The sequence below is a fragment of the Amia ocellicauda genome, chromosome 5 (genome assembly GCF_036373705.1).
Source record: "Amia ocellicauda isolate fAmiCal2 chromosome 5, fAmiCal2.hap1, whole genome shotgun sequence".
NCBI lineage: Eukaryota > Metazoa > Chordata > Actinopteri > Amiiformes > Amiidae > Amia > Amia ocellicauda.
In genome coordinates, this window is record NC_089854.1 from 50,581,613 (window position 1) to 50,607,952 (window position 26,340).

Below are 26,340 nucleotides of genomic sequence, written 5' to 3' on the forward strand. Positions count from 1 at the left end.
GTCGTGGAACTCATAGACATCACCAGATGCTGGGTTTCTTCCCTGGTGATGCTCTGCCAGGCCTGTACTGCAGCTGTCTTTAGTTCCTGCTTGTTCTTGGGGCATTTTGCCTTCAGTTTTGCCTTCAGCAAGTGAAAAGCATGCTCAATTGGATTCAGGTCAGGTATATATATATATATATATATATATATGTAGAAAATATATGTGTGTGTGTTTATTTTGTTTCCATCATTTAACTAATTCCCAGCGTTCAATACAATTTTCCTTGTACAGTACAAATGTATTTTTATGCAAGAAAAGGTACAATAATAATATAATGATCCTTAGATATTAATGCACTATTCATATGTTTTAAGCTTAAGTTGCCTAAGATGTTTGTATAATTGTCAGTGAGGCATTTTTGATCTCCTTGAAGCCTTGATTAACAGAGTAATAATGACAAAGCCTTTAATGATGATGGGAATGTCTTTCCAGTTCAAGGATCAGAATCAATATGTAGCTTTCACACTACAGTTGTTGTATCTGTTGTATCCATCTGTTGTTTTAATTTTGCTTACCAATTATACATGGCAAGCTGCCTTCCTCATTCTGTATTTCAGCTCACAGAAGACTAGTTACAGAGGAAATAAATAAATAAATTGCAAAACTAAACAATTTTAACTTCTGTGCTTCTGTGTACAAGTGTATGTGATACATACGTAATTTGTCTTCAGCTTAAATCATTTTGTCCTTTTCTCTATCTGCTTCATTTATCCCTTCACATCAGTATGTTGCTCTTTATGCATCACTTCATCTACCGTCTACTCCTTAAGTTCATTAATCCATCTGGTATGTGGTTTGCTGGTCTGCCATATTGGCTATGTGTTCTGCTTGCTGCCTTGTGTCTGGCTGAATGTAATTTCATCAACTCAGCTGTCTTTCAGGTTGTCTTGATTTCCCACTATGTTAGCATTACCTTTAGAACATTCTGTTCCAGTGAGAGTTTCCATGATGTTTCTTCATGGGTAAAAGATAAGGACATTAGGGCATCCTCAAAATGGTTAAGATGAGACATTTTGTTCATTCAGGGGCACTGCTAATGACTAATCGATCTGAGAGTTTCAAACAGCTGTGTATTAACGTATCTTAAGATATGCGTGCTACAACATGGCCAGGTATCTTGTCCCATACTCCTCCAATGCTCTGTGTTTAAGGAAGTGCTTCCTGTTTACAGTCCTAAATGCAAATTTTCTCAATCATTTTACACTTGAGTCCTCTTTTCCATGAGTCAGTGTTTTATTATGATGAACAAGTAATGCATTGGGGTTATTCAGCAGAGAGCATGCATTCAAATGTAGTTTGCGTAACAATTATAATGTTTGTTTGCCTGCAGCGCTTGAGGCGGAGTCTCCCCCCTGGGCTACTGAGACGGATCTCCTCCACATGGACCACAACCACCTCAGCCACTGGTCTGCCAACCATCGAGCCAGGGCCTGTCAGGAGAGACCGCAGTGCCAGCATCAAGCCTGTTCATGAAACACCAACCTGCAGGTATGTCCATTAACTAGGGTTTGGCTTGGCTTACCACCACCCCCAGCCTCCTCGTAGTGAACCCTCTACCTGAATCAGAATCTCTAACTCGCTCCCTGATTTTTCTCTGTAATGGCCCTCAGTTCAGGCATCACATAGAATTGTGACCCACCCTGCCTGACCTGTTCTCAGCTTTGCTTTTTTCTTCTCCCCATCTTTACTCCTCCATGAAGCTTTGATCCTCTACTCGTGTAACATTCTGTCCAAAATAAATTAAACAGGATCCCTTTGCAAGCTCTCATGCTTGTATTGATGTACAGCACTATGATTACAAATATGTGTGCTATGTCCTCATTACACAAGCAATCAAACAACATAACGTACCAAGTCATACTCAACAAGTATCAGATGCGTCTTGGTTTCTAGTAAAACATTCTCCTCCCTGGGGTAATAGAATAGGAATTTTGGAAATAAATCGATATTTATTCAGATATGTTCAGTGCAGTTTTCTGCCTGTGTCTGTATGTAGAGATACACATATTTTGATAATCTCTGAAAAATATTCAGATGACTGTGCTGGGTTGACTGTCCACTGTTGTGATTGAACAATTTGTTTCTTGTGGCTCTTTTGAAAGTGCATCATAAGCATTGGCAGAGGACAAGAAATGCATGTGCTACAGAAACCCACTGGTATTTTGGTCATGTTTTGTAAACATATAGTGGAGTAATATATTGATGCCATTGATCTATTTAAAACAGTTTTTTATACTGTAGACTTTCCCATAATATGATAGCATTTAAATCCCATATGGAACTGCTCATACCCGCCATAGGTTTTATTCTGTGAATCCCACATCAGAATTCTTGAATTTCTTTGAGGAGACCAGGGTATTTCAGTATGCTGTTGCATATAAGTTGTACCCCTTGCACTTTTATCCAATATGAGAATTAGACAATGGATGCTTTAATCTAAGAACTGATCTTCTGTTGAAAGTTGAATAATAAAAAAATGGCAATTTTAGAGCAGTTGTGCTTAGCTGTAATGGAATGGGTCATGGGAAATGGGGAAAGCTTACACAGATTAGAGTGATAAGGTGAAGAGAAACAGCTGAAATGTCAGTTTGAGGCTAGTGTCCCAGGGAAAGGGCAGAATACAGCCAAGATTACAGAGAAAGTTATCTCACAATGAATTTTAAACATTGTAGCTACAGAACTTTCCAAAATAATGGGGTGAAAAAATAGAACAACAACAAAATGTACAAAGGCTTTAAAGTTGTTGTTTTGATTGTAAGAGGTTTACCATTTTGTTCCATTAGAAAAGAACCTTCTTAGCCAGTTCTTGAACAATGACTGCTAATTAGTATGTAGAGTGTGACTTAGTAATGTGCTCCCTGCACCAACCTTTATTTGTGTACAGAAAGGTGTTCTTACTACCCACATTCTTACTTCTACTCATTAGTGGCAGGTGAAATAGGTGGGGTGATGATCTCAAAAAATGTAATACATTTTTTAAGAAGGACCGGTTTTGGCAGAGTGTGTTTTCAACATTATGCACCACATAGAGTGACTACTGATTCTTAAAAAAAAAAAGGCATAATAAAACAAAACAAAATTACACTAACACACGCATTGCATATCCAAAATAACAGTGTATGATCAAAAGATGATTTAAAAGAGCAGAATATGCAATTGACAAGCATGTGTACAAGTATTATCTTACTGTAGACTATTTCTTAAATGCAATTGTACTCACCTACTTATACAGGAACTGTGCTCTACAATCCTTGAGGGCAGCACATGTTTCAATGGTTCACTTGTTGAATTCTGGGATCTCCTAGATTAGTAATTTATCTGATGACACCATGGCCAATCCTGTGTGTTCCTTAAGAATGTTTTAATTATTTTCATCGTGGAGAAACATCTTTCAGATTCTGCAGTTGTTGTTGGTGTTGTAATGAATATATGGTATAATGTCACAGTCTCAGAAAATGTGTCCTGGAGATTGTTTTTAAATAAATAATCTGAATAAAGCCTTAGCTTCATTTGCTGATTGAAATTCTGGTTCCTTATATATTACTGAAAGTTATTTGCAGCTTTGCTGTCCAATATTGGGTATGCTTGTACCATCTTGGCCAAGGCTTCCACTGGAAAACGTTGACTATGCCATTGAAATAATTCAATTTGGAACAACTTGACACTCACCAGATGCTTTATGAAAGAAAAACGTTCCGTGCCTTTGACGATTATAATGTCACACACTTCTCAGGCTTAATTCCCAGCAATATCAGTGCTTCACCTGAGTGAATTGGACAGTGGTGGCAGTTTGGCATTAAGATTTCTTACCGAGTCTTGCACTTTTATCACATAAACTGTGCAAATATTTTTCTTCTGGAACTGGCTGTATGATATGTAGCATTATGTCATAGAAAATAAAAAAATAAAATAAACTCCCTGTCTTCCAACATTCCTGTAAATCCTTTGGCTTCACAAATAGCAATGGACTCAAAATCACCAGAAGTCTCAATCATTTTGTAACACTCAAGGTTCTCTCTGTGCTCGAATACTACGTTCACGGTGTGGGTATTGAAATGCCACTGTCCTTCGTGGGAGCCTCTTTCCCACTATGGCATCCAGAACTTGTATGTCTGGGAGGTTTTTGATACAGCTTGCTGCATAATTAGACTACATTGGTGTGCATTGCAGTGGACGTAGTGTGCATTTCTGTATCTGTGCTGCTCTTTTTATCAGACCCCCCCAGTTTCACCCTGCATTGCATTGGCACCATCATAGCTTTGAGGTTTCACCTTTTCTTTATCTGAATGTTTCAGGAAAACTACATCCAGGTGTTCAAGCAATATTTAGGCAATTGAGTCTGCAGATAAATCATGTAGTTGAGTGAAACCATAAAACCTTTCTACAACTTTGGCTCTTCCATCAATATACCGTATTTTGTATCAATCAATTGTGTAGCTATATTTACACTTCTTAACAGGGCAAGTTTAATTGCACTGTCCAGGTGAGATTTACATGATTTGTGTTTAAAACTATTTCAGAAACATACTTCAAACCATCCACCATCAACCACCGCCTACAAAACAGTGATACTCCTAGGTAACGGCTCTTACACCCGCAAAACCTCATGATTGGGCAAGAAATGAACTGCCCCATAAGGCACTGTACACTTGAGCATTGAAGTTTAAAGCAGAGCTCATTATTGTTTGAATTTAAACTGCTGGTGTTGTGCCCCAATGCCCTCAATACACCAGTCTGCTTCTGCTTCTCTTTTCTGGTCCTTGCACCAGATGAAAATAAAACTTTTACCCATTTAGAAAAGTACATGCATGTACTCAATAGCAGAATACTTAGATCAGATACTAATAAAGGATAATACTCCTTTATTGTATTAATAAATGTATCCACTATCAAGTATAGTGTACTATACACATGCACATGCAGGTGTGTCAAACGTTTTGCTCTGATCTTGTCCCTAGTGTTGAGTTTGGTATCACTTTTAGTGTAGTATGAGATTTTTGAAGACCAAGATTATGTTTCCCCAAAGTTTTAAAGTGAAAGAGTGTAATTATTTTAACTGTCAACATGTTAATTTTTTTTCTAGTATATATAGGTTTATTTCTCTGGAGCAGGTACAAAGGAAAAGCAATGATCTACAGAGGAACCATGGAAAACAAACCATTTGGTCTCTCTTCTTGGTATTCTCAGTTAATGCTCAATGAATATAAATATTAGAATTATCATCCTACTTCTCATTATCAAACTGCACAGGCATTTCCCCAATTTAGTATGAATTGATGAATTACTCAAACTTACTATGGTATATGAAAATGCATGGTCTGTAAAGGTACATGCATATTAATGTTTTTTTCCACTGACATCACAGGACTGTTGTTATTCTTTGTGGCAAAAAGTGCTTTCTGTGATAAATTATTGATAAGTAACTTTAAAAAAAAGTATCTTAAAATTCCACTCAGGTTGCTAGCACAGTGTTTTTCCTTCCCCCCACTGATCTTTTGACATTAACTTGAATGTCCTTTTTGGCAATAGTCATTTTGCTCTGTATATAGAAATACTTACTGGCATGTTAAGCTAGTGTAAACTTCCTCAAGATGACCCTGCTTAAAATTCAACGCCAGTTGTGGTTTAGAGATGGAATGTGTACTCTTGGGATGCTGGCTGACAAATACTAAAAAGTTTAAAAGGAAAGAAAGAGCTATTTTCTTCACACGTTCGACTTTCCTGGGGGAATGAAGTTTGAGACATTGGGTGAAGGAGGGGGGCAGAGTGGGAGAGCTCTAGATCTTTCTCAGGGAGTTCCATATGTTTTCTCTACAAGCAGTCCGAGAAAGAAACCCAGCAACTGATTAATGATTTGTTAAGTCATGTTTAGCTCTTTAAGGTAACAGTCACCACTGTCAGACACACAATATAGTACCCAAGACCCACAGAAACTCAGCATACCATCGACCTAATTCCTTCACTTTCATCAGTGCAAGGAAATGAGCAAGGTTTGTCTAATATAAAAGGATGTCTTTCAATGATGCTTTCTGTATCACAACATTTCCTGAGCTTTTTCCAGCTCTACATATACCCCAGCAAATTGTCCACCAGCAGATGTAACAAGAAGACTAGTATGATCTTTTTTATAACAACATATTATTGATTACCATGTTTTTCGTATCATTCAGAGCTGGAACAGCCTACTACCAACCCTTAAATATCACCCCACTGCTACATTGTCGCAGCTTAAAACAGATTTTCATTAATATAGACCTGGTTGTGCCAAATAACTTTACTGTTGTGGTAGGGCTAGTTTTTGACTTCCCTTGATGTGAATGTTGATCAACTAAAACAGCATTTTATGAACTAATTCCTATACCCTGAAGAAGTGTATTTCAGCTCTCAAATCTTACTGTAATGGATGATAATAGCATGCTTTTTACTTGGAAAACATTTCTCCAGAAGACTGCAATAGACAGGGAACATATAAATCTGTAATGTTTATACCAATCAGGGTTTGAAACTAAATGGTTCCTCTGAAGCACTTAAAATCATTTAATTTAAACATACCACTAAATAAGAAAATATATTTTCCCCTCAAATCCAATATAAACCACAGACTGCAGGGCACAGGGGCCTGGCCATTTTAGGTATTGTTTCCCAGATTAGTTCTAACAATAATGGTTGGCTTCAGTTAAGTATAGCATGATTACACATACCTCAAACCCACAAAATCTAATCTGATCTAAGTAGAAATACTGCTAATAATCAACATGTTCAACATGTTTTCCGAGGCTCATAAGACCCTACAGAACTAACATTCTTTGAAGAGATTTGTTTTTTATTATTATTTCCAATAGTTATGTTCCTACAGCATCAAAAAGCATTTTTAGTTATGCAGTAGTAAATGTACCATTAAAGTATTACAGAGGTGCTCCTATCCTATGCAGAAAAAAAATAGATAAGTGTGATTAGTACAGTTGCAATGGCTATAAGAAGTATTCACCCCCCTTAGACATTTTCACATTTTGTTGTGTTACAACCTAAACTTCTGATGCATTTAAATTAGATTTTTCTACTTTGAATTACACAATCTACTCCACATTTTCAATGATGGAAAAAACAGGTGATAAAGAAAACTGAAAAGTCTTTATTAAATAGTATTCATATCTTGTAAGTATTCAAGTATTCACTTGAATACAATAAGTATTCACCTTTGCTATGACACTCCTAAATAAGCTCAGGCGCAACCAATTGCCTTCAGAATCCAAAAAATAAGTTTGGAGTCTGACTATTTGTGTGCAATAAAAGTGGTTAACATGATTTCAGATTAAATACACTTGTCTCTGTAAGGTCCCACAGTTGGGTAGTGCATTCAAAGCAAATATAAATTTGTGGAAAGATGCAGATTAGGGTAGAGGTACACAATATAGCACAATATAATCCATCAGTTAGAAGTGGAAAGTATATGGCACCACCCAGAATCTGCTTAGAGCAGGCCTTTCTCCAAGAGGCCATTGACAACTATGAAGGACCTACAGCACTCCATGAATGAGATGGGAGAAACTGTGTATGTATCAATAAAATGACAGGTTGCGAATGTAACCCCGGTTATCTCAATAAGGAAGCACTGCCCAAGGGGGAGGGGTTTCTGCACACTTCAGTAGGAACCTGATCGAAAACGTCACTCTATCAAAGCTGCCATTGGCCTCTGCGCACATCACTCAAAACAGGTCCCTTCCCACTTCCTGTTCTATAAAACGTGATGTCTGCACAGGTTTTTTTGCCGGGAGCTAGGACTCTCACAAGACCTTGCAACCCTTGGGCAGTGCTTCCTTTTTCAGATAATAATGGTTGCATTCGCAACCTATCGTTATCTTTCAAATCGGAAGCACTGTCCAAGGGGGAGGGGTTACTGTAAACTGTACCCTCCGCTCACAATAGCAAGGACGGCTGCTCTACTAGTGCATCTAGGAGTGAGGGCGTTTATCTACTTGTACAATATATGGCGTGGACAATCAAGCAACTTAACCACGCATTAACGTGGCAGTGGACCCCTGATCCTGCAGGAGCGGGGCAACAGACCCACTGGATAGTCAACTGAGTAGCCACAGCTGGACATAATAGTATATACAGCGTGGCAGCAAGAACATTCATGCTGCCTCTGCGCAGCACAGGATAAATCACATTCACTGAATGGTATAGAACAGCCAGCTCCACTGTGCTGTCATAATAACTATACACATCACGGGATGCAGGAAGCAGATCATGCACCACCACGTAACATGGGAGCAGTTGCCACCTATTAGCACAGCTAATGCAGGACAACAGCAGGCTCTACCATGACAATCAAACCATAAACATTGCGGTGTGCAATGTCTCTTGCTCTATGGCACACAGCCAGAGTGAACCACAGACCTGCTGACCATTTTACTATATACACAGCGTGGCAGCGAGAACAACTTGAGTGCCAACAGCTGGGAACAGCGACAGTGAGCTCCAGTCTATACAAGCTAGAACGGAGCTACAGTACTGCTGTTTATATATATATATATATATATATATATATATATATATATATATATATATATATATAGCGGGGTACAAGCCAGACACATGCACCAACGCAGCACAATGCAATAATGAACAAACTATATACAGGGCTGCTTAATAAGGCAATGTACATGTAGGCCGCATGACAGACCCTGGGAACACATCGATAGGCTGTCAGCAAGTCCAGGAGCAGCTTGCGTGGGTGCTCGACTGGAAGGCATAGTCTGGTGGAAGGGATAGACACGGTTCAAATAGCTCCATCAGGATGCGTTTAACCGGAGCAGCAGAATGGGAGAAGAAATCAGGACCCAGAGCCTGTGGGCAACTAGGGCTCGACTGCAGCCAACACCGGATTCCCAATGGAAGGGACCGGTCCCATCACATCCAACCTGTAGAACCGTACAAATGTAAGCGGCGAAGCCCAAGCTGCAGCCGCACAAATGTCTGCCAAGGGGGCGCCTTGAAGAAGGGCCCATGATGTGGCAACCACCAGGTGTTCAGGCACCGGGGTCCCGGGGGACTCATAGGCCATGGTAATAGTGTCCACAATCCAATGTGAGAGGCGCTGCTTTGAAAGCACCTGGCCCTGTGTCGGCGCTCCATAAGACACAAACACTTGGTCCAAGCGCCTAAAGTCCTTAGTGTGTTCCTTAGGTCTGCAAACCAGAATCTGCGAGGCCACCGTGGGGATATCAGCAGAACCCGTTCTCACTCATTTTCTCCTGACTTTCTCCAGGACAACTGGGGGAAGGGGGAACGGTGGGAACGCATAGGAGACAGCACGGCTGCACTTCCTAGTGTTTCGATCCCTAGGGTTCCTGAGCGGTCTTGGACAGAGAACCATAGTGGGCAGTGGGTGAACTCTGCTGAGGCAAAGAGATCCACTTCTGCTCTGCTGAATCGGCTCCAAAGTTTTTGTATCACAAGCGTGTGGAGGCGCCATTCCAAAACCGAGGTGCCTCCCAAAGAGAGGAGGTCCATCGCCATGTTGGATAGGATAGGGAGGTGAACTGCTCTGTTAGAGCGGAGCTGTAGCTGTGCCCACAGAATCAGACGGCGTGCTGGACAGTACAGTCTGCACAACCACAGACCTCCTTGCCTGTTGATATAAGCAACCACCGCTGTGTTGTCCGTCCAACCAGTACTGCCTGTAACTACAGGAAATTGATATGGAGGGCCCGTACGTGCTCTGTCTGCCTGCCTCGGACACCACATCCATCGCAGACTGCTCCCCAACCTTGTTTGGAGGTGTCTGTCATCATCACCACTCAGTGGCAGACTGGTCCCAGTGGCACACTGATGGTCAAATTGTAAGGGCTCTGCCATCAGGAGTTAATATGACTCTACCTGCTTGATCGCGATGAGGATGCATCTGTAAAGACTCAATCCACCACTGCAGAGGGGGAGGGTCTGTGATGCTGCCGCTAGGTGGCCCAGCAGCCTCTGGCAAGGGGACACCCTGACGTGAGTTCTCAGTCAGAAGAGGGAGAGACATGTGTGTATGGGGGCAACTCTCTCTGGCACCAGCACATAATTGAAGACGTGGACCCCCTGGCAACACAACGTCACACAGGGCAAACACGATGTCCACGTACTTGGAAAGTGTGTGGGGCTAGCGACAGGCCAAAAGGGGAGAACAACAAACTATGTACCTGCACAATAGGGATGTGAAAGTAAGTGACTTTCAGATCCACTGTAAAGAACCAGATGGCCTGGGACATGTTGCACAGGTTGAGCGTGCTGAAGCACAACACCCTGAGGCGACGGTTCAAGTGTCTCCAATCCAAGTTGGGGAGGAAACTGCCATTTCCTTGGGTACTAGGAAGTGTGGGGATTAGAATCCCCCATGCTGCCCCAGTGGGGGCTCTTCGCAAATTGCTTGCTTCTCCAGGAGAGTGGCAATTTCAATGTAAAGTGCCACACTGCAATGGGTCCCTCACTCGCATCCACACCACGTCTCATCTTGCTCTCTGTCCGTGGAGCTGGACCTCCGTCGCTGATGGCGCCGCGGGGATGGGACTAGAGACGGCTCAGAAGAGGGGGAGGGGGCCCGTGGGCATCACGGGCACGTCAGGCAAGGGGGGTGCAGCTGCAGAAGCAGCGGTTGTGGCAGCGGGTGCAGCAGCAGACGCAGGCAGAGAAGCGGGTGCGGGAGGCGCGGCTGTCTCCAAGGCTGCATGTCTGGTGGAGGAGACGGAGGGGCTTGGGGGAGATCGAGGTCCAGAGCCACCAAGCCCCTACTGTCACTCGCCACAGTGGGAGACCAGGTCTCCGAGCATGCCGTAGCAGACCCGGAAGTCACGGTCAATGCCCAGACAGATGGGGCAGAGAACCTCCCCACTGCAGGCGGGCAAGGTGTGACGGCCGCAAGCGGTGCAGTGGCGGAGGCAAGAGGAGCTCATCGCTGAGCACACACATGCATGAACCAGGAAACGTGCACTGGGAGCGCCAGTCAGTGTTTGCACCAGGGGACACACAATAACTGAAACGCTGCCGTGACAAGTGAAGCGCCTAGCGGGACTCACTTCTGTAAACGCGTCTCCACTCGGCAATGTTTATGGACATAGGGGCACTGCAACACCAATCAGACCGCTTGCTTGAGTTGACCAATGAAATGGGCTGGGGGGCGGGCTTTGCGCTGAACTGTGCTGGAGTCAGAGCCATAGAGATTCCTCTATATGACTATCAACTGTGTCAACACACCGGGCAGGGCAGGCACCTTCATCCGCCAGAGCATTATGAGATAACTAGAGAATTGTACTAGTCGTCTGCTTGTAGTTCATTGCCATGATTCATCCCCACCCAGTCAGACATCTTCTGACAAATAGCTCCAGTGCTTGGTCGCGCTTCATTAAACAGTGGCTGTCCATCATGAGTGAACTAGCTACCAGCTAACATGAACTCCATCCATCCAATGACGGACTGATATTATGATATGCTTTTCTTTCGTATCCATGCAAAATAATCCTTGAAACATTTATGATTTAAGGCAATTCTTATGTGATGATGTATTGTCAGCAATGGACATTCATATAGATTAGCCTCTTCTGTATTTCCATACTGTTGTGTGTTGTGTATTACTGCTTGACAGATCATTTATGCTACTACACACTGACATAGTCTTAAAGCTATTATTATCCAACGTCTTAAAATGCACATATGTCAATCAGGGAAATCAATATTCTTCGCCTCCCAACCCCGCTAGCACACTTAGTTTTTGGACCTCGGTATTTTTTAAACCCTGCATACTGCATATTGCATTACTGCAACTGCTAGCGCGAGGAGAAAGCCCCGTGGACAAAAAACCAACACAGCAAGCAGTCGGAATATATAAGGCACTATATAAACACAATTATTATTTTTAAAATGTACTATTTGTAGCCAAAACTGAAACTGAAGCGCACTTGGAGCCCCGGAGTGCGGACGGAACAGAGTCAGATTAGCTATTAATAACTAAACAATACAAATAGACACAGTGCTAAACGGTGGTGACAGCACAGCCGTGAAGCCGACCAACTGAATAATAATAATTGTTAAACAACAATAAGTCTAATGCACGGACAAGACACAGAGAGCTCACGTTCTCGGGTCCAGGCGAAGTGGCAAAAGAGGATGAACCTGCGCTGACTTCACGTTTTATGGAACAGGATGTGGGAAGGGACCTGTTCTGAGTGACGAGTGCAGGGGACAATGGCAGCTTTGATAGAGTGACGTTTCGATCAGGTTCCTACGGCAGTGTGCAGAAACACCCCCCCCTCCGCCTTAGGCAGTGCTTCCAACTTAACCCAGGATACACAGATGAAGAAGTAACAAGTTTAATATAGAAAACATAAATACAGGTTAACCTGGAGCTCTCCTCTCACATGAAGTGAATAAAAGAACTAGCGATGAGAGATGTAAGAAGCCTTTTTGTATCTTGTGATGAACAATAGGTTATAATCGTTTCTATTGGAAGTGATCTCATTAAAATCCAGTAGTATAGGTTTACAGTTTAGCACAAGCATAATAATACAGTCGTTGATTAAGTCTCCTTAAGACTAGTTGGTTAGTTAAAGTGCCCTTACAGGCAGCAGCTGGCCAAGTATTCAGAAGATGGCTGTATACATTTCAAGAAACAATGAACCTTAAGGCGGAGACAGGGTAACATGTTTTTTTGTAGATTTCTGTAGCATTCTGTGTTTGGTCCGAAACTACAGATGAAAATTCTTTGACGAACGTAATTAAAGTAGCCCCCAAAAAGGAGCAAATACAAACAAAGGATTGCTTCATAGACAAAACTGAAACAATGAATACTATAACAACATGAAACGATTAATAATATATAAATAATATACAGAAAAATAATAAAAGTAAATTTTCCCACTACAATGCAAATATATGTCTGGGCAATCACAAAACAGCACATCACCCAGGTAGTAACAGGCCTGTTGTGAAGCATAGTGGTGGTAAAATCATGTTATGGGGATGCTTGGCATCAACAGGGAATGGGAAGCTTGTAAGTTTAGAGGGAAAAATGAATGGAGCTAAATACAAGCAAATCCATGAGGAAAACCTGCTTCACTCAGCAAAAGACCTAAGACTAGGATGTACAATTACCTCTCAACAGGGCAATGACCCCAAGCACACAGCCAAAACAATCTAATCTGTGGCAAGACTTGCTGTCCACCAACAATCCCCATCCCACTTGACAGAGCTTGAACATTTTTCATTAACTGTTGTTTCACAATAAAATCTTGCCTTTTCAAAGTGTGAAGTAGGTTGTATAAATGAAAGGGGAAAAAAATCGAATTTAAATTAATAACTATCTCAGGTTGTAATAAAACAAAATATGAAAAAGTCCAAGGCGGTCAATACTGTATATTAAATTCTAAGACATGTGTGTGTGTGTGTGTATTTGTGGAAATGTACAATAAATACTTAGGATGCATATACAAGAAGTATTACAGAATAATTAATACATGCTCAATATTATTGTGTGATTATAGGAGGCATGAATACTTTTTCAAGATTGTTATCTCAAACCATTTATTTTCTTTGCATTGTAAATTCTTATCCCTAGTCTGTCTGTACTGTCCATAGAAGCTGATATTTGTCACTTTTTGTTATACATGGGGCGACAATTGTAATGAAGCATTTGTAGTGTAGTATTATTTTTGCTGAAGGTTCCAACAGTTAACTATCATCCCTGAGACAGAATCAGACAATTATAATAGATCAATATTGAGATATTATTAATATTTTAACTGTAAACCTTAACATGTTCCAAAATTCTCTTTTAGGATGTGTTTATGAATTCTGTCTGTTTCTGTGTGTGTGAGGGTATCCCTGTTTATGTGTGAGTGTGCAAGTGTTTCTGTAGGTTAGCATGTATTGTGGAGAGTCTCTTTTTCCTCGGGCCTTTTCAAGTCTGACTTCTCCCCCCCCCCACTCTGCTCTGCCCTCTGCACTCTCCTGCTTATAAAGAACTTCCCAATTCATCCTCCCTTTGAATCACTATCATAACCAACCAAGTACAACCTGTAGTCTAATGCAATGCAAATGCTGTTTTTGTATTATTATTTTTAGATTATTATTTATTTATTTTATTATTATTATTTATTTCTTAGCAGACACCTTTGTTCAGGGTGACTTACAAAATATAATAACAATGCAAAGAGCAATAATATAGTACAGTTCAAGGCATGATACATTTTACAAATTCAGAATATACAAATTATTGTAATTATTATTATTATAATAACCTGATTCATGCATGACAACATAAACTAAAAAGCAGCTGTATCATTATGAAACACCTTGGTATGTTTCAGGCACTTTCTTAAACATAATTTTTTGGTTAATACATAATGCATGATTTTTACTTTTAAAATAATACACTATGATTTTGTATAACGGGGTGAACAGCATAACCAGAAACCACTACAGTAAAGGTAAGGGATGATTTAGAAGTGGTACATACATATAAAATAGGTTGGGGATCATTATCAACTTGATTACAAATAAATAATAACAATAATCATTCCAATGCATTTTCCTATACAAAATATACTCACCTAAAGGATTATTAGGAACACCTGTTCAATTTCACATTAATGCAATTATCTAACCAACCAATCACATGGCAGTTGCTTCAATGCATTTAGGGGTGTGGTCCTGGTCAAGACAATCTCCTGAACTCCAAACTGAATGTCTGAATGGGAAAGAAAGGTGATTTAAGCAATTTTGAGCGTGGCATGGTTGTTGGTGCCAGACGGGCCGGTCTGAGTATTTCACAATCTGCTCAGTTACTGGGATTTTCACGCACAACCATTTCTAGGGTTTACAAAGAATGGTGTGAAAAGGGAAAAACATCCAGTATGCGGCAGTCCTGTGGGCGAAAATGCCTTGTTGATGCTAGAGGTCAGAGGAGAATGGGCCGACTGATTCAAGCTGATAGAAGAGCAACTTTGACTGAAATAACCACTCGTTACAACCGAGGTATGCAGCAAAGCATTTGTGAAGCCACAACATGTACAACCTTGAGGCGGATGGGCTACAACAGCAGAAGACCCCACCGGGTACCACTCATCTCCACTACAAATAGGAAAAAGAGGCTACAATTTGCACAAGCTCACCAAAATTGGACAGTTGAAGACTGGAAAAATGTTGCCTGGTCTGATGAGTCTCGATTTCTGTTGAGACATTCAGATGGTAGAGTCAGAATTTGGCGTAAACAGAATGAGAACATGGATCCATCATGCCTTGTTACCACTGTGCAGGCTGGTGGTGGTGGTGTAATGGTGTGGGGGATGTTTTCTTGGCACACTTTAGGCCCCTTAGTGCCAATTGGGCATCGTTTAAATGCCACAGCCTACCTGAGCATTGTTTCTGACCATGTCCATCCCTTTATGACCACCATGTACCCATCCTCTGATGGCTACTTCCAGCAGGATAATGCACCATGTCACAAAGGTCGAATCATTTCAAATTGGTTTCTTGAACATGACAATGAGTTCACTGTACTAAACTGGCCCCCACAGTCACCAGATCTCAACCCAATAGAGCATCTTTGGGATGTGGTGGAACGGGAGCTTCGTGCCCTGGATGTGCATCCCACAAATCTCCATCAACTGCAAGATGCTATCCTATCAATATGGGCCAACATTTCTAAAGAATGCTTTCAGCACCTTGTTGAATCAATGCCACGTAGAATTAAGGCAGTTCTGAAGGCGAAAGGGGGTCAAACACAGTATTAGTATGATGCTCCTAATAATCCTTTAGGTGAGTGTATAGTCCTGGTGAAATGACAAACAGTGTGATTTAACCATTTCTTGTACCAAGCATTGTGCACTATGCTTCCTTTAATTTTGCTTTTCTGTACCTTTCCCTTTTTCACCGAAAGTGGACACTAATGGTTGTTTGTACCCTGGTTTTGCAGTACAGTTAATAGCGACTCGTGGAACAGCTCAGTCTTGCTGACTATATCCAAAAGCAGGTCCATGTCAGCCACGTACCCTGCCTCCACCGCAAACCACCTCAACTCCAAAAGACAGAGCAGACCAGGTGACCTCTTATTTCATTCTCTTCTTCTTCATGTCCGCTTGCTTATGTATACTTGAAAGGTGGAGTTGTGATGGGCTGTTCTGTACTGTTTAGTTTCTGGAATCCTTCTCTGCTGTGTATATATCTATATATAATTGTATTTTTAAGTGTGTGAACATATATAATTAGAGCATTATTATTGGACTTTTTCGGAGCATGTGATCTCCTTTCTGATGCTCAGCCCATTGAGTTTAATCCTAGCTGTGGTGTTTTCAGAGGGACAATGAAAAGGAAATGAAATTCAAGCTTATACTATTGACCATGGCCAAAAAAAAGCACCTTCACTTTTAGATTTTTGTGTTCTCATGTTGCCAATTTGCCTGAGGCAATTGTGATCTGAAGAAGTCCTACAGGTTAAAGCATTCAATTTGTTGTTTGCCGAGAGTACAAGCAAATTAAAGAAAGATTTTTGCTTCAATAGGGCATTCCTTGTGATAAAAAATATAAGAGCAATGCAGATGTACAGATGTGCTCAAATTTGTTGGTACCCTTACAGCTCATTGAACTAATGCTTCATTCCTCCTGAAAAGAGATTAAATTAAAGCTATTGCATCATGCTTGCATGCCTTTGGTATGTCATAGAATAATGCAAAGAAGCTGTGAAAAGAGGTGAATTATTGCTCATTCTACAAAGTAATTCTAAAATGGTCTGGACACATTTGTTAGTACCCCTTGGAAAATAAATAATTGTATTATAGTGATATTCCAAACTAATTAGTTTCTTTAATTAGTATCATACATGTCTTCAATCTTGTAATCAGTCATTCAGCCTATTTCAATGGAGGGAAATAGTCACTGTGCCATTAGGTATCATTGTGTGCACCACACTGAACATGGACCAGAGAAAGCAAAGGAGAGAGTTGTCTGAGGAGATCAGAAAGAAAATAATAGACAAGCATGGTAAAAGTAAAGGCTACAAGACCATCTCCAAGCAGCTTGAGGTTCCTGTGACAACAGTTTGCAAATATTATTAAGAAGTTCAAGATCCATGGAACTGTAGACAACCTCCCTGGGTGCGGCCACAAGAGGAAAATCGACCCCAGATTGAACAGAAGGATAATGCGAATGGCAGAAAAAGAACCAAGGATAACTGCCAAAGAGATACAAGCTGAACTCCAAGTTGAAGGTATGTCAGTTTGTGATCGCACCATCCATCAATTTTTGAGCGAAAGTGGCTTCCATGGACGAAGACCCAGGAGGACTTCACTTTTGAAAGAAAACATAAAAAAGCCGGACTGGAATTCTTCCAATGAGGTCTAAATACATATTTCTCCGTTTTTTTTAGTTTTTTTTAATATTGAGAGCAAAGTGAATAGAAATTCTTCATTCTCAATTTAGACCAGAGGTTCCAAACTCTATCCCTAGATCAGTGGTTTTTAAGCCTTGGTCCTGGTGACCCATTGTCCTGTTGTTTTATGTTCCAGCCTGGGGCTGCAATTAAATCTAATCTATGACCCACCCGTTAATAGAAAACTACAGAACTGTACTCAGTTGTGGCATAATTTTTTAGTAAGATGCCACTTTCTTCTAATCAGAAATGTAACCGCTATGATGCACAGTTTTGTAGTTTGCTATTAGCGGGTGGGTCAGTTTTGATTTAATCCGGCCCTAGGTCTTATTACTTTAACTGTCTAAGCAAAACCTATTTTCGTTATTTTAAACATTTTGTGATTTAAAGTTAAATATACAATTATGTAAGGCACTTCATTCACTTTTTTGTGTGCTAAACAATATAACAGTCAAACTAAGTATATCATTGGTCAGATTAAAATTTAAATGAAGTCATTGGGAGCTCGGTTTGATCAAAACCAGAAGAACAGTTGCTTCCCAGGAACAGCGTTACAAACTATTGTTCAACAGGGTCACAGGGTCACTGGCTTTTGCTTCAACACAGCTCCCTATTACTTAATTGGCCTGATTACCTTATTAACTGCATTGCTTTAACTCTTCTCTTAAGGAACCTTCAACTCACTACCTAACAGCAAACTACAAACCTGTATATCATAGCAGTTACGTTTATGAGTAGAAGAAAGTAGCATCTTAAAAAAAATCAAGCTGCCACTGAGTACAGGTTTGTAGTTTTGTATTTGTGGGTCGGTGAAAGTTGGATTTAATCCCAGCCTGTAAAACCGCATGAAAACAACTATATAGTTGTAAATGTATATATCTAATTGATAAAATAACGACATACATTATGTAATTGAGATTCAAAACAAACCAGAACACACTACAGTCCTCCAAGAACTCAGTATGAGGGTAACACAGGGTTAAGTAAGTTAAGTATACAGGGAGCTTTGTTACCAGTAACAACTATACAATATATCTCTGTTTTCTGAAATCAATGCCCATGTAGTTTTGAGACAAACCCCAATAAAATGAGTCACAGATGATGATGTATCTGTACTGTAATAGTTTAGGAAAAGCTCTTAATTTTACCACACGATTTTACAGTATGAAATGTTTGTACAGTTACACCCTCACAAAAATGATATCAAGTTTAAGCATTGCTGGTCAATAACATAATAGTAGTAAACTGCTGTTTCCAATCCCACAGTGGTTCTTTTTCACAAACAGGTACAGCTTATTAGAGTCACAGGGTAACTTCATCACTGTTTGGTGCCACAAATTATCATCATGCAACATTAAGCAAACACATTTTCCTGCAGAATTAATCAACATTGTCAGCTTTCAGGATACTATATGCATACAAAAATACTCAAAATCCAATACCACTGCTTACTCCTTTGAAGAAAGGTTTGTTTAACACATTGGAATTTAGGGAGAACATCAGAAAATGACAGATCTAACAGGAGTAGGCATTTCACATAGGTCAGGTAGAGTCACGAGAGCTTTGGGTCTGTCACACTCATCATGTCTCTTGTATTGTCTTTAGATTTGCACCTTTATGTTAAAGTGGAAAAGTTTACAGTGGCTTTGAACATCACTCATTTAAATATGCAGCCAAAAGCTCAAGCACAGTCTGTGCAGTTTTGAAGCCAGAGAAGTTCAAATAACTTTGCTGGTTTTAATGGTGGGTTTCTCTGTGGCTTATTCTACCTCAATCACCCATTTCAAAGATAAAGCTAAAGTTTTATGATGAAAGGAAATGAGTGTCACACACAGCTATCATGCCATCTAGCTGGCTAGTTTTCTCAGATTATTTCAGTTTTTCCAGTAGGCATGGATTTGATGTTTATTTTATTGCAAAACCAAAAATAGGTAATCAGATTTCGCCAAAGAGTCAGAGGCAGAGGCAGATAAGGGTGAGATTCCAGACACCACTGCCATAGCTTTTGTAACAGCAGAAATATTAGTTATGTATACAGTTGGCAAACGTAAAGCTTAAAAAAGGTAAAGTTGAGCAAACAATAACAAGTTTCCAAGTATTCCTCTGTAGTTAAAGATCAGGTACAGATGGAAAACAGTGGGTCCTTTCAAGAATATTGAAGAAAATAAAAGGACATTAATTCATGAATATCAGATTGTTGGGTTTTGTGATCACATCATAGTTCTTTATCAGGAGTTGTATTTTTACCTTAATTTGTAAATAATGCTGTATACATTTGAAGCAACAGTACAATAACTTTTAGTTTTTATTATGTAGTACAGCAGTTCATATATCCATCATAAAAACATTGTAGCATTTATGATTTTATAGACCAAAAGCAGTGTATTAACCATCATTAAACATAAACAATAAACAGTAAGTAAACAAGCAGGAACTAAAATATATTTTGACATTGAATACATTATTGATCATGATGATTTTAATCTTTAAAACAGATTCTGCTTATGTATGTCTCAAATCACTGATTCCTGCAATGTCATGCTTATTATTTGTAGTTTAAGCATGTGATTACACTAGAGCTTTCTAAAACATTACAGTGTTGTTTTAAAATGAACTTGCTATATGTTTTCAAAGGCTTTACCATATAAACCAAGCAATAAACCAAGACTGTTAGAATTCAGTTTTTCAGTCTGTCACTGTTAAACTGAATGCATTTTCTATATTTAATTCTTTAGGCCTATTTTACAATAACAGAACAGAGAAAATCAAATGTTTTACTGAGACATTCTAATTTGAGCTATTTACAGGACAACTAAAACAACGTGAAAACTTGATTCTAATTCATGTAATACTTCAGTTGCCAACAGTTAGCTGGTGTTTATCATGTTTATCATGTTTTTAACATTTAGTGTGGCTGTTTTTTTGTATCTGTTGAAATATCTCCTACAGGAGCCACGTCCAGGGGAGTATCCCCAAATTAAATTATGTATTCATAATACATTAAAAATATTTTATATTTATATTTTATGTTTAATTTACATGTTCATGACAGACTGTTTTGGATAAAGTATTGCTAGGTTTATTTCTTTATTTATTTATATTCTACATTTGATGTTTGTGTATGCTTTGATGTATACATGTTATACATTATAAATAGTCTGGAAAGGACTAAGCAAGATACCAGGCAAGATATACAGATCATTGTCACTTTCAGCATCATTAACTTTTAGTGAAGTATTATCAGGCATTTTAGTTTATGGAATTTGATATATAGTTACAAACCTGTTTTTATTATTTCCTGTTGAAAACATGGGTTGTTGCTAGGTTGTTGTTGATTTTTAGATAAATACAAATTTTGGTATGTTCTTATGTTTGTTTTTCTGTTATTTTTATTATTTTTGTATTGTAGCCAAAACAGCCAAAGTTCATTAACCCCTGATGCAGAGTGAAATAAATTTTACTCACGTGATTACAGTCAGGCTCAGAAACTATTATTTATTACAATAACCTACCATATGGAAAATAATGTAAATAATTAATATTGCATCAAACATACATCATTACAGGATGGATACATAAACAGATAGTTTGGATAAAAGTGTGTGCAGTACTCATAAAATCTCAAGCATCTCATTGAAATAAGAACTTTATTTGATTTGATTAAAGATATTCTCAGTTAAATAGCTTTGTACGCTTGTGATTGATTGGCCTTATTATTTCTTATTCTTCTGAATGGGCAACAGACACAGCTTCACTGACACTGTACAACCTTCTAATTCTACATCATTAAGTTTAAAGTGGAGACTCCCATTTTATTTTATTGTATTATTATTATTTTTATTTTATGTCTGTAATTAAAATATGTTTAACTGAAAGTAAAAGGGTTACATACATTCAAATCAGAATGTTAAATGTTTATTCAATCAGGCTGGGAACCTTCTTACTTCCAGTTTTATCTTATGTGTAGTCCATCTGTTGGCCTTGAAGCTTGTAGATGACACGGTAGGAAAGCAATGAGCTGTTGCATGTTTTTCCTCTTCATGAAATTTCAAAGAAATATTCCACACCACCTATGATAGCTTGTCTACTTGGCAGAGCAACAGAAAGCAGTTCACATGTACAGTAGCAGAGCTTTCTGCTGTTTCCAAATGAATCCAATACATTTGTGTGTGTTTCTTATTTCAGATTCTTGCACATTAAATAGTATTATTATTATTATTATTATTATTATTATTATTATTATTATTATTATTATTATAACAACGCTGGAATGTAAGTAAATTACATTTCTTGGAATCACACGTTAACTGTAATGTGTATGAAATGTAGGATTTCCATAACTGTTTTTTTCTACATGTTTTCTTTGTTCACCTTCTCTTCCTGTGCTTATTATATGTTTTTATTTATAATTTGCGGGTTTAAAAGGCTAAACTTCATGTCTTCATGCTCATGCAGAGAAAATGTGCATAGCTCTAGGTTAGGCAATGTCAGCAAATGGATTTTCTAGACCATTTCAGAGCTTCACAAAGTCAGATTGTTTCTAATTTCTTATGGCTTGTTATTATAGTACAGAATCTAGGCCCTAAGCTCATACAATCTTTGCTGTGAAAATAGATTGGAAAGTGCTGAAGTTGAGAAACCCTAATAAAATGAGTTTAAAACATTAAATTAGTGGAAAGACCTTTGGGATGTGCTGGAAAAATAAACATGACATGCACTATATCTGAAAGGGATGTGGTTAGATGCTACCTTTGAATAACTGTGACATTAGTATATTGTTTCAGCAAACTCCTCCACTATAGAATTGCGTATTTATGTATGCATGTGTATATATATATATTACATTTATAAATGTAAATAACATTTCTTCCAAATTCACTAAATTACATGGAGAAAAAAAGACAGAAGTTAAATAAATTTAAAAACATTGAAGGTATGACTTATATTCTATTTATTTATGTAATTTTTTAATTATTATTTTCTATAATGTGCTTATGACAAAGGGTGTTCTCTTGCTAGGTTATCCTCCTTCCAACATCTCACCTCTCACCTCCCCGTGCCATTCACCCATCCAGGGGACTCCAGCCTCGAGCCCCACCAGCAAAGTCCCCTCTGTGGAGCTCCCTGACACAGCTGACTCACTGACCAGGCGCACTGTGGCCCAACACAAGGCCTTAACCCTCACTCAGAGCGCTCCCGACACCACGGGCCAACACAGGGCTCCCGTGCTGTTCTGCAGTAGGTAAGGCAAGGCCTGCTGTGCGTGTCTTCATCAAAACATGGCTTGATTTTTTTTTTTTTCTTACTGTATCATGTATTTATTTTTTATTGTTATTATTTTATTGATTGAGCCCACCTGCTCACTGATTGGGTTAGGAAGAACCGTCACTCAAACCTACTGGACCAATGGAGACCCAGGATCCACGCCTCCCTGTAAATCCCGCCCTCACGACAAAACCGCGCCAAAACTCGTAAACTAAAAAAAATAAATCGAAAGCAAAGAAACTGGCAGCGAAAGCAAAAATTGTAGCATCGCAAGCAAAGACCAGGGACTGCAGGCGAGTTTTGCTATCGTTTTTTTTTTTTTTTTTGCTTTCGATACATTTTTTTTTTTACAATTCTTAAAAATTTGCATTCGATTTTTTTTTTTTGATCTCAACATCAATTTTTTCTCAAGTTTTGTTTTTTTGTTTACAATAAAAAAAATTGAATGCGATTTTTTTTTTTTATACGATACTTATGGCGCTAATTTGAGCCCATAGTTTGGAGTTTATTTATCTGTTTTCTTATACAGTGTACATGCTGGGCATATATGACACATCAGATATTTTGTCAATATGTCAATGGCTGTATTCTGATGTCTTGGTGTTGTGTTCAATATTACAATAGTTTTTGTTTTGTTTTTTCTTCTAAAGATTATACTTATACAAGAGGAAATGAGCTAGCACCCTTTATCTATCCAACTTTATCTATTCCTGTTGCAGACTGTGCTAGATTTTGGCTTTTGGAGTGTGCTACCACTATCCACATTTCGCACTGTGCAGCCAGCTTTGTTTCATGGTCCTCTCATTCAAATTGCATGAGATGACATTTCTTACAATTTGAGACACCCATAACACGACCCATTAACTTATATTATAAATCAGATATAATAATCCAGCCAATCACAGAGCAGCATTTCCAAACATTCCTATACCTTTTATCTGGTGTATAAATGTCATCCTGTGCTTAGGATTACAATACATTTTTAAAAAAATTTCAGTTATCAATTACATTTCAGGACACTTAAATGCTTGTGTTGCATAGGATGTATATTTGTTTTACGTAAATAGTTTTGTTAATCTAACCTGAAAACACAGATTGGCTAATGTAGGTCAGAGCGGATCCCTAGATCACAACATTTTTAAACTGGGAGAAGAGGGGTGTATTTAATAATAAAGGTAAAGGTATTTGTCTAATCCTTACACATGTGTAGTAGGGTTAGGGCTCTGGACTCCTGAGGGAAGGGTTGTGGGTTCAATCCACTGCTGTTGAACTTTATTTACAATGTGATGTATTGTAACAATTGTTGCCGCAGATAAGGGCATCTGCTAAGATATATAATAATAATGATTGTGTGATTTATAAATAGTTAATGTCATGTGAAGGGTTTCTTTAATTGTATAAGATACCTCATGCATGATGTGACATCCTAAACAATAAGAGACACCATTCACAGGACATATTCACTTATACTTTTGTTAAGAGATGGAAAGTGGGTGTTATGAAAGGCATTCAATGCTTTACAAACGTGATTCCTCTGTACCATACTACAAATTTGCATTTCTGCATCTCCTGAGTGCTATCATTTGACCTTTGACTGTCAGTTATCAAGTATGTTAGATCAACAAGAATAGTGAGAAGATTAACTGGACAGAAACCTATCCAGATGTCTGCTAGATACTTACGATGCCTGTGAAATAATTGCAAAGCAAATACTGTAATTTCCCTCTTACAAATAGTATACTGGTAGTGTGTTGTTGCCTTAAAAATGGGACTGGAAACTGCATGTGATCCTTCCTGGAGGAGAATGCTTAACTTTATTGGATCCCACAGTAGATTTGTATATTTAAACCAGGACACAAGCTAAGCACTAGTATGGTGATTGTACATAAAACAAATATAACAAATAAAACAACACCAAAAAAGTTTCAAAGTGCATTAACACCAAATCCAAAGTTTCCTTCCTTTCATACTTTTGCAGGGCTTTGAAAACTACTGGCCTTAGCCCTCATAGAAGAGAGCCTTTACAAACACAAGCTCTGGACTGTAACCTAAATAGGGTGACAATAATAATGGGACACTGAGCACAACCATGGATGTGCAGATAAGTGTGTATGTGCGTGTTGAATGTGAACACACACATCTGTTTGCAGCTGTGACTGTGGGAGACTAGAATGTGAGTGTATATTGACGTGTGTGCGTGTGCGTGTATGTGTGAGGGCATATGTGTATTCTGCATCCGAGCAGCCAAGGAGAGCTAGTCAGGAGGTCGGAGCACAGCTGTAGGGGTAGCACATGAGCACAATAGGGTCCAGCTGTGGATTCCATCCATCTGCCCCTGCTGGACAAGGTTAATTCTCAAAGCCATGGTGGCCTGGACTGGCACCTGAGCCAGCTCCGATTTCCCCCAATACAGTACATAGGCTAATGGTGACGGGGCTGTACTATACGAAGATCTCCGGCCTTTCTAGGAACACATCTGCCATACTAAGAATGGTATAGCATGTCAATAATGGCATAGCAAGCCTCATAATGTTGCCCTTGATTTAGCCTCTCAAATTGTCCAAGAAATCAACACCACCCCCAGCCCTGCTGCAACATCAAAGTAAGGCATGCTTATAAGTGATGGTTGCTTATTAACAATTAAGAGGGGTTGTAACTAAAGCATGCATACACAAATCAAGATAACAAAGACTAAAATGACCGGCCTTGGGGGAAAAAATATATTATTACGGTCAATCATAGTGCAATTTCCAGGCACAGTATTGTTATTGGCATTTTTCTGATTGTTTGTTTCGAAAGTACTTTGAATGTGCTTCAGGAGAGCTAACACCCATCTTTTTCTGTTGTGGAAACTTGAATGCAGCACACACACAGAATACAGAACTAATATTAATTAAGAGTATAATACAATATTAATGTATATATTAAGGCATGTTAACCATAGTACAATATAGTAAATGTACTGCCCATAAAAAACATCTGCAAAACCATGTTCAAAACCCCTACAAAAGATATACAGGATAAGCATGCATCTTTAAGCAGTCTTTACCCTTTTTTTATTGTCGTAGTATCCAGCTACACAGGCTGCTGTAGAGGCCTCTATTTTTGCATTGAGAGTTTAAATGCTCCACATTCAATACATTTCAAGAAAACTACAAAGACATAGGACTGGGATATTATTTACAATTATTTACCATGAAATAAATTAATTAAAGAGCTTTTCTGAACCTTGATTCAAGACTGGTTCTCTTGTGCATTTTACAGATTAAAAAAAAAAAAAAAAAAAAAAAAACAGAGCTCTCAGAACATGAAACCCATCAATACAACATAGAGAATACAAAACAAACAAAAAAACTGGTCTGGTCAGTGAAATAAAAATAAATCTCTTTATTAATTACCAATGTATTAATTGGTGAAAAAACATGGCAGTCCCACAGTCCATGTTGGACTCCTCTGGTACAACCACAGTTAAACAATATTAAAACAACAAATTATAAAATACAGACATTAAGTGTAACAGAAAGTGGACAGTGTAACAGATGGTCATTTGTATTCTGCTCACCAGATCAGAGTAATGATTTAAATGTTAAGTCACTGATGTAACAGTAAGTATGCAGAAAATTAAGCTT

At 38.9% G+C, this 26,340-nt stretch overlaps 1 protein-coding gene across 1 annotated transcript in view; it reads left to right on the plus strand.

The window, feature by feature from the left end:
• Window positions 1–26,340, plus strand: part of pde3a (phosphodiesterase 3A, cGMP-inhibited) — a 183,785-nt gene that overhangs the window by 121,169 nt on the left and 36,276 nt on the right. Inside the window, exons 4-6 of the mRNA XM_066705599.1 lie at window positions 1,373–1,530; window positions 15,995–16,119; window positions 22,466–22,688. Of these exons, the coding sequence (XP_066561696.1) occupies window positions 1,373–1,530; window positions 15,995–16,119; window positions 22,466–22,688 (506 nt within the window). The remainder of the gene's footprint in view (window positions 1–1,372; window positions 1,531–15,994; window positions 16,120–22,465; window positions 22,689–26,340) is intronic.